The sequence below is a fragment of the Cydia pomonella genome, unplaced genomic scaffold (assembly GCF_033807575.1).
Source record: "Cydia pomonella isolate Wapato2018A unplaced genomic scaffold, ilCydPomo1 PGA_scaffold_207, whole genome shotgun sequence".
Taxonomy (NCBI): Eukaryota; Metazoa; Arthropoda; class Insecta; order Lepidoptera; family Tortricidae; genus Cydia; species Cydia pomonella.
The window spans coordinates 116,309-129,241 of NW_026907847.1; the positions used below are offsets into that span (position 1 = coordinate 116,309).

General features: G+C 34.8%; 2 protein-coding genes across 2 annotated transcripts; both read left to right on the forward strand.

Moving 5' to 3' along the window:
* Positions 1 to 239: 239 nt before the first annotated feature.
* LOC133533841 (attacin-like) lies at positions 240 to 3,509 on the forward strand. Its single transcript, XM_061872899.1, has 3 exons — positions 240 to 707; positions 1,788 to 1,985; positions 3,131 to 3,509. Exons 1-3 carry the CDS (start codon positions 316 to 318, stop codon positions 3,336 to 3,338), a joined length of 798 nt encoding a protein of 265 aa, XP_061728883.1. The 5' UTR covers positions 240 to 315; the 3' UTR covers positions 3,339 to 3,509.
* A 668-nt stretch (positions 3,510 to 4,177) lies between these two features.
* On the forward strand, positions 4,178 to 12,684 carry LOC133533832 (defense protein 3-like). Its single transcript, XM_061872889.1, has 5 exons — positions 4,178 to 4,187; positions 5,024 to 5,398; positions 9,804 to 9,882; positions 10,963 to 11,160; positions 12,306 to 12,684. The coding sequence occupies exons 1-5, from the start codon at positions 4,178 to 4,180 to the stop codon at positions 12,511 to 12,513; spliced, it is 870 nt and encodes a 289-aa protein (XP_061728873.1). The 3' UTR covers positions 12,514 to 12,684.
* Positions 12,685 to 12,933: the final 249 nt, after the last annotated feature.

Consider the following 12,933-nt stretch of genomic DNA (forward strand, 5'->3'; position numbering starts at 1 on the left):
GTGCAACAAAAAGTAATGAACATTAAAATTACAATTCAATATTTTTAAGTAAGTAACTAAATGCTAAAAAGTATACAAAGCTCTTGGGACCCAGGGATTCCCTGCAAAACGTTACTGATAGTTATTGAATATACCTACATCATTTTCTAAAATGCGGTGGTCCAGGGAATCCCTTGCACAAACGCTTATCAAGTACATTCCGCATATATAGTGGCCCGCTCCATATAGTGAGTCAGTATACATTAAACTGTTCCAGAGTTAACTGTCTAATTAAATTCGCGCTTACAATCTGTGTATTTAAAATTATATTCAAAGATGTTTTCTGTTCATCTCTTTGCGCTGGCGCTTTTAGCCACAGCTCAAGCTCGTTATATCGCTTTACAGGATTTAAAAATACAACCTTACGTAATAGACGTAGCGAACCTCGCACAAGACGACTTTGAAGACGCGTTATCAGAGCATGCTTTTGAATCTCTGCATCCGGGTTATCTAAACCGGGTCAGGCGTCAGCTTGGCAGCGTGAGCACCAATCCAGATGGAAGTGCGAATTTGAACCTAAAAGTTCCCATCGCACGGGGTGAGAGCAACGTACTGAGTGCTATTGGATCGGCTTCGGGGATACAGTCTGCAAATGCCTTCAGAGCAGCTGGAGTGAAGCCCGGTCCAGGGTATACCGCTGCTGGTGGCGGACTGGCTCTCGATAATATGTAAGTATTTCTGTTACGTAATATTAAATTAATACCTTTATATGGAAGTTAGCATGTTTGGATGTTTGTCCTCAATCAGGCAATAATAACTGAAAATAATTAGCTTAGTTTAGTCATATAAGTAGCTTGTAATCTGGACAAAGGATACTTTTTAACTCGGGAACCAACCCGTAAAAGGGTGAGATGTGAGTAATAAAGTGTAACAAAACAAAGTTATTACTAAGTACTAACAGGAGTGTTTACAGCCGAACAAATTTAAGCGGACGAAGTGTTGGGCACAGGCTAAATGTATATTGTACATGGAAAAATACAGACCAGGGTGTTCTTTATTTTGCACTTTAAAAATTTACAACACTCCATTTTATTTACCCCAAAACACCCTGGTATAAAACACAGGTAAACTCAGGTCATTCCCGTAACAGGAACCCGTGCCGACTTTGGAAATTTGGTCAGAAATGAGGCAGTTACGGCCCGATTCGAAGAATGAGATACGATAACGAGAAGTTCTGGCTATTGACAGAAGCAGCTCGATTCGGGCAACCAATGTCACTTTGACGTTAGAAATATCGTAGATAGATCTTATTTTGGATCACAGCGGAATCGAAATAAACATCAATTTTGACATGTCGTTTAGTTATTGCTTTTTTAAAGATCTTTACAAGATCTTAAACGTGTCTTAATCATTCTTCGAATCGGGCCGTAAGTCGATAATTTTTTATTGTTTTTCTTATCGGATCGTTATTTTTTTGCGAATTAATGTTTATAAGTGGTAGTAGTAGTAGTAGTAGTGTAACTTATGCGATTTATATGAAATAAATGAATAAAAAGACAACAAAATGAGCTCTACATATATATACATACATATACATATACATTACATTACATTTGAATGGGAGAATCGTATACAGGTCGGCATGAGTTACATTTACAGGAATGGACTGAAATTTATTTCTGAGAGTTCTGTAGTAATAGAAACTTTTAGAGGGTATGCGTTATTATTTTCTAATAATAGTGAAATAATACAGCACCCCATATGGAATACCTCAAACTGGATGCTTAAAGATAATTAAAAATTTTCAGCAACGGCCACGGACTAAGTGTGACCGGCCAGCACATCCCTAGTCTCGGCAACCAGGCGACGGCGGCGGGGCGGCTGGGGCTCATCAACACACCCGACCACAAGCTGGGCGCCAACGCCTTCATAACCAGAACTATGCCCAACATCCCCAACCTCCCCAACTTCAACACTCATGGTGGCAGCTTGGACTATACTTTCAAGTAAGTTCAAATAGTTGTGCTATTTAAACATTCTAGATGCAAATATTTACCGAAGAATCAAAACAATAAACAATTTAACTAAAACAATATTTATATAGCTATTTTGGAGTTCTATCTGGTTCCACTATCTGTTTAAACAGGATATTTTTTATGGCAGTTAAAATGGGAACTGTTACTAAAATAAAATGAAATCAGATACTAAGTAAATATAGAGGCAAAACGAATATAAACTATAACTCGTCTATGGTTTTCATGTAGCATAGAAACTTCTTCTTTTTTGAAGTTGGTTAATTATTCATGCTAAATATAAAGACAAATAAATTAACTTCTCATTCATCAAAATCGGTTCAGCAGCTTTGACGAGTGTCAACATAAAAAAAGCCTACAAGTGTAATATGTACCTATATCTATGTGTTTATTATTTAAAAAAACTTCCTGTGGTTAGGTGAACACTCTTTAAATCAAGTTGCATTTTTGGAAACACTACATTAAATAAGTTATCCGATGTATACATATTGGCATCATTTTAAGAGTATTTCGTATCGCTTTCACGATATTTACGCATTTAGAGCTCATCGAGGCTGCGGAGTTTTAGGGTCGGCAACGCGCATGTAAGCATGTAGCTCCTCTGGAGTTGCAGGAGTACATAGGCTACGGAGACTGCTTACCATCAGGCGGGCCGTATGCTTGTTTGCCACCGACTTTTTTTTACACCTAACATAATCTATGAACCCGTTTCTGACTTTCATTTGTTGTTCTGAAACTGCTATGGATTTGATATGTAAGCTGACCAGAAATGTGTTTTCTGACAGCTGACCGATCAAATTCATAACAGTTTCAAAACAAAAATTTAAAATCAAAATTGGGCTATTATGTCCGAATATTGCCTTGTCTCTAATAATAGCCAAAACCGAATACAGAACCTCCACCTTCTTGGAATTGAAGTCTGTTAAAAATAGAGCCTTAACACTTAACTGGTTTTATTAACGTATTTTAAGTCACTGTGCACGATATCACTCTCCTTGGCTAGAAATGGAGGCTCATGGAAACATAAACACATGTGTCTAACAATAAGTAAGTAAAACCGGCAATTATCAGTGTTACCTTGCCTCACGAGACCGTAAATCCTTTACACTTTCTTTTAGGGATAAAATCGGTGGTTCCCTGGGCATGGCGCACACTGACCTGTTCAAGAAGACCGACTACTCGGCCATGGGCAACCTGAACCTGTTCCGAAACCCCTCGTCCTCGCTCGACCTCAACGCCGGCTGGACCAAGTCGCAGTCACCCATCCCCGCCTTCAATCACAACTGGGCTCCGCAGGGCGGTCTGACGTTTACGAAGTATTTTTAAATGTATCTACAAGTAATAATAATGTAAACTTTACATTACATTGTAAAGCATAACCGTCCAAAGACTAGGATATAAATTGATAAGTTATTATTTTTACTATGAAATGAGTTAGTTATATGAAAATAAATAATAAATGTAATTATTGATAAATCAAGTTATTTTTAACAGTAATTTTTACAAGCTTTTATTTAAATTGCCCTGTTAGTATGTATATTAGTTAGTGTAGTTGGAAGCTAAATTTGACCCACTTGCCGATTTCCGATTGAGCTGAAAATGTGTAGATCAGATAACATTGTAATTTTATGATGACATGGAGCTGATTTGATGATGGAGAACAGCACGTGGCCAGGAGAACGCTGTAATAAAACAACTCAAAATAGTTGTCTTTTTTAAAAGTCTCGATGAGTATTGATAGCCTACTGTGGAAAGAAAAGTACAGTCAGCGATAAAAGCTTGTACCAAAAACTTTTTTTTGCCAAAAAGATTTTATTTATACTCTAAACGTTTTTTCTTTATTTTTAATTTAGGAATGAGCTAGCTTTAATACTGTTAAAATATTGGTTTAGTAAAAACATTTGACTCTAAAGCATGCATTATTATAAAAATGTTACGGAAAAGCGACTTTCGTGTTCTTGTAGATATCAGTTTGTTAAAGTTGACAATAATTAATTTTCTATCCCTCTCTCTCCTCCTCCTCCTGGATCAAGACAGTGACGTCTATGTAATACTATCTACCATATGTACCACTTAGAAATGTCAATTTTATACAGCGTAGGTAAACGCGTTTATTTAACTTTATTTCTCTGTAACCACAGCTTCGACAAATGAAAGGATATAGAATGGGTAAAGGTAGGAAGAACTCTCTTATAAACAATGAGATATAATTTAATTATAGTTTACACAGGATATATTAACTCAAATAAAGCTTAGACAGCTTTAGAAAACTGACTATAACATGGTCGCTGGGTGCCGCCAAGTTATATAAGTCAGCGACCGATCGTAAGATCAGGCAGATCGAAATGTTCCTGTGTATGTGTAATGTTTTGACGGTAGTCATATTAAACCATATTCTACCTATACATATAGGTAGGATAGGATCGGTTGCTTCAGACTGTTCAGAAATAAAAGAACTGTTCTGAAGGGCAAACTGTTCCGTTGACTCAGGGAACGAGAGAAAATTTATCACTTTTATCGATATGCCTAATCTTACGATCGACCACCAACATATATATTGAACATAACGGAAATATCAGAAATGCTTGCACGACTTCCTAAATCTAACATCAAAAACACACATTAACTACGCGTATAAATGCAATAGTAGCAGTCATGCTAGCCATGTGCCATACGTGTATGGCCTATTGTATTCGAATAAAGTCCTAAGACATTACATTCTAAATAAGGAAGCATCAATAGCCTATTGAAAAGAAGACGTTAAAACGTGATTATTTAGTATCAATCCCGGTCTTGGAGGAACTACATCTGCTCAAAAAATATGAGGCCCAATTTTGAATTTTTAAAGTTGATTATAAGGCTGCTCATATTACTTATATTATTTGTGATGTTATTCATTATAGCAGCCATTTTATACAGTGCGAAATATTGGCCTGATGTGTATAATTATATAAATGCGAATATAACTATTAAAAGAATCCCCACTATATCTGAACTTCATACGGTTATAGTTCACGAAAGTGAATACACTACAGAATTATATTCAACAACACATGGAAGTGATTACTTAGAAGTAACAACAGATGATAATGATTTTGATTTAAACTTTGAAGATTTTATGAATGACGACGCAGATGACAAAAGGAGAAAAAGACAAATACCTGTGGAGGAAATGAAAGTTAATATTGAAATTATCGAAGCTAATTACGATTACGTTTTCGACTTCGACATAACTACTGATTTTTTTATTAAAGATTTAGTTAATGAAACCAAATTGACTACGATTGAACCGAATACTTTTCAAATCAATACGATAAACGACGATTGTATCAAAGAAATTGAAGACATATCAGAAGAAAACTTGGCCAGGGCACTAAAGGATGTAAGTATAAAAAATATTTTTCACTACACGAACTGGTAAAGGCCCTCTTGATAGTTCTAAAACTAATGAGAAAGTTGCATTTTATCCAAATGTGGGGCAAAGTAATCAGATGCAAATTTTGAGTTTTTTCTTTATGTTAGCTGGGGTAGAATTGATCTTTGAACGATGATTTTGAATGATACATTTATTACGTTTATTTGGATTTGATTTGGTCTGATTTATTTGTTATTTCATAGTTATTTTTCTCGCGCTGGTGTGTTGAAAAATGTTGTGTTTCACTCGGAGGCAAAGTTTGTTTAACCCTCGTGCCTTGAAGCCCTCGCAACGCTCAAGATTCCACTTCTCGAACCACTCGCTACGCTCGTGATTCAATTTTGGAATCTTTCGCTTGCTCGGGTATCAATATTAGCACGAGAGGTTAAACAACAACTTTGCCCCCTTGTCAAACAATAGTTATTTGTACAACAAGAGAGCAAAGTTTGATATTTCTTCGAGTGCTTGTTTTGAGTCCCGTGCAAGCGAAAGATTCTATAATAGATCTAATTTAGAATCTTGAGCGTAGTAAGGGACTCAAAAGCGCACGAGATGTAAATAACTTTGATCTCGTGTAGTACACAACATTTTTCACGTCAGTCAGCCATCAAAAAATACAACCTTGAAAAATGTAATCCAGACGGACGGATCACTAGGTATTTCACTCATGTTTTCTGAAGATATTCTAACAATTAACTTTAATTACCGCAATAAAACAAAACGAAAGAAATTTCAATAAAATAATATGAAAATAATGAATTAACGAACATCAATTGACAGTTCAATCGACAACTTTTTTTTTGTAAAAAGAACTTAGTAAGATCCGGTCCGAATTGCGGATACTACTATTTGTCAACTATAGTAGAGATCGTTAAAAGTAGTTAAGTAGAATTATTTACTGCGTAATAATTGCGTAAATACGTATAAGTTCATTGTTTTGATTGTATTATTAAATACGTAAAATATGGTGTTTTTAATAATTTTAAACTTTTATTTCATTAATTAATTATTACGAATGAAGACTCGTAGGGTGTTTTGGAACGATGCGGTCTGACTTATTTCGGGGGTCTATTATAAACCGTCAATATACCGTTGAATTACGTATGCACTTTTTTGTCTCTTTCTTTTTGCTAATGACGTGAAAGGGATAAAGACAATAGAATCCAAATATTTCGAACTTGTATTAGGCCCCGCACGTTGAAATGACATTCGAATCTAAAGGTCACTTGAATGTTATTTTGTCTCACTCGGTGAGCAAAATGCGATTTTGCTCACTGTTTTTAAGCAGCAAATTACCCTTGTTCGAGCTGCTGAAGTGAAAATAACTATTACTTGTCTTTATAAAATGTAGAAGTAGTAGAAAAGAGCAAACGTATGTAAATATCGGTACTCTTTCGATTGTTCATGGATCTCACAAGTATCATGAGTTTTGAGCAAAGTTGGTAGATATTAAATTCACTTTCAAACAAATAAAACGGTCTAGTACAAATAAGTCAAGAATTGTAATAAACGAGCGCATTACATTTTATATAGTTACTTACTAATTGGTTTTATTTACATAAATTGTAAGGTAGCCTACAATGCCACTGTCAAGTGGAAGATGCAAACTTAGCATAGACGGCGGTTGTTTAATGCAATTGTGATAGGTACACTTACTGTAGGTAGTTACATAGTTAACAGCAAACATTTCTGAACAAACTTTTTTTTTCACACGGGAATAAATATGAAAATCGTCATGGGTATAGTTTCGAATAGTGGACAAAATAAAGTAGTAGTAGTAGAAATTAGGGTAACTAACTAGGTATTTACCATGGAAAACCAAATTTCAGAATGGGCACGTGTCCTAGAGAAAAGAAGAATCGATACACAGTCATATTACTTATGACTATTTATGACTTATTCATATGGCAAAGTATTCTTTCTCGTACGTAATTTTACCTGTCTTTGAACCCCATTAAAGAAAAAATATTAAAAACTGTGATTTTTTTCTTGACTTTTGGCAAAACAGTGTTTTACGAAGACTTATGCATTATGAATAGTAGTTTCCGGTACTACGGATATAATCCGGTTTTAATCACTTTTTTTGTATTCTAACAATATGCTTGTCTTTCAAGTTTCAAGTCCCGCAATCAAAAAAAATACTCGTTCTCAATACAAACTTTGAACCCTCTTTTACTCTTTTATGGGTTTATTTCCGAGATAAAACTATCGGGACTCCTATATCGGGACTTAAACTGTCTTCGTAGGTACCTACTAACTTTCATCTTAATCGGTTCAGTAGATTAGGTAAGCGTGAAGAAAAAGTTACTTCATAATTTATAATATCAGTTAAAATTTAGTTTTTTATTATATTATGATGTAGGTACCTACCTAGGAGGAGGAGTAGGAGTTAGGTAGGAGATATAACCAGGTGGGTTAGATTCGACATGGATTCGACTAAGAAGATTTTATTACATTGTTAGTTAGAAGTGAAGTTAATATGAGTGATTAAATGTATTAAAGAGCTCTATTATAAAATAAGAGTTCATAATAAGTTACAAACTTTAAGCTTCGATTTGGAAGTCTGGCCTCTCGGTTACGTGCTTAATAGTATCCCAATTTCTCATATAAAATACACATTTAACGTAAAATTGTAGGATTCCAAGATGAATTCATAAATTAAGAATAACACAATTTTACACAATTCTGTATATTGCGTAACTTCTCAAATCTTTTTATTGGTAAATGATAACAATCGAAGTGTCGTAAGAAACTATTCATCCTAGTTTGTTTGCATCACACGTAATTACAATGCTCGTAACAATAGGCCGAGAGACGGCTGCAATGTTAATTTATGGAATCTGTCAAGTAGTGTCTAATTAAAACACAATGCAGTTATTCTTAAAACTGCGCATTAATATAAAAAATAATGCTTATAATTGTATATTTTTGATGATTAGATTGTAAGCACGTTTCATCGTCTGAAAAATTTCAACTTCTCTTTTATTTAACGGTTACTTGTCATCTTGGCAAAATGGGGGTGTTTGTATCTTTACAGGCCATGATACATACGATTTATTTTAAGTTGGCAAAAAAAGAAAAGTAAGCAAGTTCACTAAAAATTAAAAATCGTTCCATAGAATAATTTTAATATGTACATAAGAATATGAGTGCTAAAAAAAGCTGGAATATCCATTAAAACCTCTTGTAATTTACCATAATAACATTTTATAACTGCATCCTATACTATACGTTTCCATAAAATAGGTTATTATATTCTTGAATTGTCTAACAGTCAGTCAAAGTCAAGCGGCTATTCAAGGTGACTCAATGCCAAAGCTATTGTGCTTTCCAGAATTAAAAACCAAACTCTAAAGATTCTATATTAGAGTCCATTTATTAGGAACTGACCTTAACAATTACTGTCTGTAGATCCTACATTAACGTGCGAACAGACATAGAGAGAAGACGTTATAAAGATGTTTGTGAAATTAAATCTACTTGTGATCTGTGCCATGCTACTTAATTTTGGTGATTGCAATAATTGTGTTGGTGTTTTAAAATGTATTACTAATAATGTAGGCGATACTATATCTGCCCATTTAAATGTTTCATTGGATAATATTCAAAACAGTTCAGAAAATATTTCAGTATTAGATAAATCACAAGATAATAACGATAATTTATTGACAAACCTGACTCGTTTTTTAGTCCAAACAATTTCTGGTCTCGTTATAGAAGATCCGTCACTAAAGACACTTGGAGACAGTACTCAGATTTATATACAAACATTTAAAATAAATGAAAGTGCCTCTGAAAATAAACGAATTGACAATACCATTAAACCTGATCTGTTTGACATTAACAACAATAATACAAAATTTCATAATAATACTCGTAATACTGTTTTACAAAAAGATAAAAAGTGTATATGTAATCATTATAATGCAACTGTAACAAATTATCCGAGTGAAAAAACAGCAACAAATTCAGATTTGATAGAAACAAATAACACTGATATAAACAGTGTACATAAAATAAATAAATCAAAGTTTGAATATACAACTTACAATGTGAATTATATTACCGCGCAAGAGACAGTCACGACTTCTGTTTCTTTAAATGCCAAAGATATTACAGAAACGAATGAAAATATTGAGGTTACCACGGAAAATTTTACTGAGATACCTGCCGTTACAATAAAAGTGGGTGCAAAAAATAACAGTGACATAAATGCGAAGATTGAAATCCATAATATTCAACCGCAGATCTCAATTCATCAAATAAATATGATAAGTGAAACAATTAACTTTAAAGACAATTATATTGATGACACGAACGACCTTTTCCGTGATATTAATGAGATTGATATCGACGAGCTTGTTCATGATAACCAGACAGATTATCTGTCAGAGACAGAGTGAAGCCCGGTCCAGGGTATACCGCTGCTGGTGGCGGACTGGCTCTCGATAATATGTAAGTATTTCTGTTACGTAATATTAAATTAATACCTTTATATGGAAGTTAGCATGTTTGGATGTTTGTCCTCAATCAGGCAATAATAACTGAAAATAATTAGCTTAGTTTAGTCATATAAGTAGCTTGTAATCTGGACAAAGGATACTTTTTAACTCGGGAACCAACCCGTAAAAGGGTGAGATGTGAGTAATAAAGTGTAACAAAACAAAGTTATTACTAAGTACTAACAGGAGTGTTTACAGCCGAACAAATTTAAGCGGACGAAGTGTTGGGCACAGGCTAAATGTATATTGTACATGGAAAAATACAGACCAGGGTGTTCTTTATTTTGCACTTTAAAAATTTACAACACTCCATTTTATTTACCCCAAAACACCCTGGTATAAAACACAGGTAAACTCAGGTCATTCCCGTAACAGGAACCCGTGCCGACTTTGGAAATTTGGTCAGAAATGAGGCAGTTACGGCCCGATTCGAAGAATGAGATACGATAACGAGAAGTTCTGGCTATTGACAGAAGCAGCTCGATTCGGGCAACCAATGTCACTTTGACGTTAGAAATATCGTAGATAGATCTTATTTTGGATCACAGCGGAATCGAAATAAACATCAATTTTGACATGTCGTTTAGTTATTGCTTTTTTAAAGATCTTTACAAGATCTTAAACGTGTCTTAATCATTCTTCGAATCGGGCCGTAAGTCGATAATTTTTTATTGTTTTTCTTATCGGATCGTTATTTTTTTGCGAATTAATGTTTATAAGTGGTAGTAGTAGTAGTAGTAGTGTAACTTATGCGATTTATATGAAATAAATGAATAAAAAGACAACAAAATGAGCTCTACATATATATACATACATATACATATACATTACATTACATTTGAATGGGAGAATCGTATACAGGTCGGCATGAGTTACATTTACAGGAATGGACTGAAATTTATTTCTGAGAGTTCTGTAGTAATAGAAACTTTTAGAGGGTATGCGTTATTATTTTCTAATAATAGTGAAATAATACAGCACCCCATATGGAATACCTCAAACTGGATGCTTAAAGATAATTAAAAATTTTCAGCAACGGCCACGGACTAAGTGTGACCGGCCAGCACATCCCTAGTCTCGGCAACCAGGCGACGGCGGCGGGGCGGCTGGGGCTCATCAACACACCCGACCACAAGCTGGGCGCCAACGCCTTCATAACCAGAACTATGCCCAACATCCCCAACCTCCCCAACTTCAACACTCATGGTGGCAGCTTGGACTATACTTTCAAGTAAGTTCAAATAGTTGTGCTATTTAAACATTCTAGATGCAAATATTTACCGAAGAATCAAAACAATAAACAATTTAACTAAAACAATATTTATATAGCTATTTTGGAGTTCTATCTGGTTCCACTATCTGTTTAAACAGGATATTTTTTATGGCAGTTAAAATGGGAACTGTTACTAAAATAAAATGAAATCAGATACTAAGTAAATATAGAGGCAAAACGAATATAAACTATAACTCGTCTATGGTTTTCATGTAGCATAGAAACTTCTTCTTTTTTGAAGTTGGTTAATTATTCATGCTAAATATAAAGACAAATAAATTAACTTCTCATTCATCAAAATCGGTTCAGCAGCTTTGACGAGTGTCAACATAAAAAAAGCCTACAAGTGTAATATGTACCTATATCTATGTGTTTATTATTTAAAAAAACTTCCTGTGGTTAGGTGAACACTCTTTAAATCAAGTTGCATTTTTGGAAACACTACATTAAATAAGTTATCCGATGTATACATATTGGCATCATTTTAAGAGTATTTCGTATCGCTTTCACGATATTTACGCATTTAGAGCTCATCGAGGCTGCGGAGTTTTAGGGTCGGCAACGCGCATGTAAGCATGTAGCTCCTCTGGAGTTGCAGGAGTACATAGGCTACGGAGACTGCTTACCATCAGGCGGGCCGTATGCTTGTTTGCCACCGACTTTTTTTTACACCTAACATAATCTATGAACCCGTTTCTGACTTTCATTTGTTGTTCTGAAACTGCTATGGATTTGATATGTAAGCTGACCAGAAATGTGTTTTCTGACAGCTGACCGATCAAATTCATAACAGTTTCAAAACAAAAATTTAAAATCAAAATTGGGCTATTATGTCCGAATATTGCCTTGTCTCTAATAATAGCCAAAACCGAATACAGAACCTCCACCTTCTTGGAATTGAAGTCTGTTAAAAATAGAGCCTTAACACTTAACTGGTTTTATTAACGTATTTTAAGTCACTGTGCACGATATCACTCTCCTTGGCTAGAAATGGAGGCTCATGGAAACATAAACACATGTGTCTAACAATAAGTAAGTAAAACCGGCAATTATCAGTGTTACCTTGCCTCACGAGACCGTAAATCCTTTACACTTTCTTTTAGGGATAAAATCGGTGGTTCCCTGGGCATGGCGCACACTGACCTGTTCAAGAAGACCGACTACTCGGCCATGGGCAACCTGAACCTGTTCCGAAACCCCTCGTCCTCGCTCGACCTCAACGCCGGCTGGACCAAGTCGCAGTCACCCATCCCCGCCTTCAATCACAACTGGGCTCCGCAGGGCGGTCTGACGTTTACGAAGTATTTTTAAATGTATCTACAAGTAATAATAATGTAAACTTTACATTACATTGTAAAGCATAACCGTCCAAAGACTAGGATATACATTGATAAGTTATTATTTTTACTATGAAATGAGTTAGTTATATGAAAATAAATAATAAATGTAATTATTGATAAATCAAGTTATTTTTAACAGTAATTTTTACAAGCTTTTATTTAAATTGCCCTGTTAGTATGTATATTAGTTAGTGTAGTTGGAAGCTAAATTTGACCCACTTGCCGATTTCCGATTGAGCTGAAAATGTGTAGATCAGATAACATTGTAATTTTATGATGACATGGAGCTGATTTGATGATGGAGAACAGCACGTGGCCAGGAGAACGCTGTAATAAAACAACTCAAAATAGTTGTCTTTTTTAAAAGTCTCGATGAGTATTTATAGCCTAC

Bases quoted from the DNA above. Each gene is read 5' to 3' on its own strand.
- LOC133533841 (XM_061872899.1), top strand. From the start codon at position 316: ATGTTTTCTGTTCATCTCTTTGCGCTGGCGCTTTTAGCCACAGCTCAA. The intron at 708-1,787 runs GTAAGTATTTCT...AAAAATTTTCAG, and splicing joins GGACTGGCTCTCGATAATAT to CAACGGCCACGGACTAAGTG. The intron at 1,986-3,130 runs GTAAGTTCAAAT...ACTTTCTTTTAG, and splicing joins AGCTTGGACTATACTTTCAA to GGATAAAATCGGTGGTTCCC.
- LOC133533832 (XM_061872889.1), top strand. The intron at 9,883-10,962 runs GTAAGTATTTCT...AAAAATTTTCAG, and splicing joins GGACTGGCTCTCGATAATAT to CAACGGCCACGGACTAAGTG. The intron at 11,161-12,305 runs GTAAGTTCAAAT...ACTTTCTTTTAG, and splicing joins AGCTTGGACTATACTTTCAA to GGATAAAATCGGTGGTTCCC.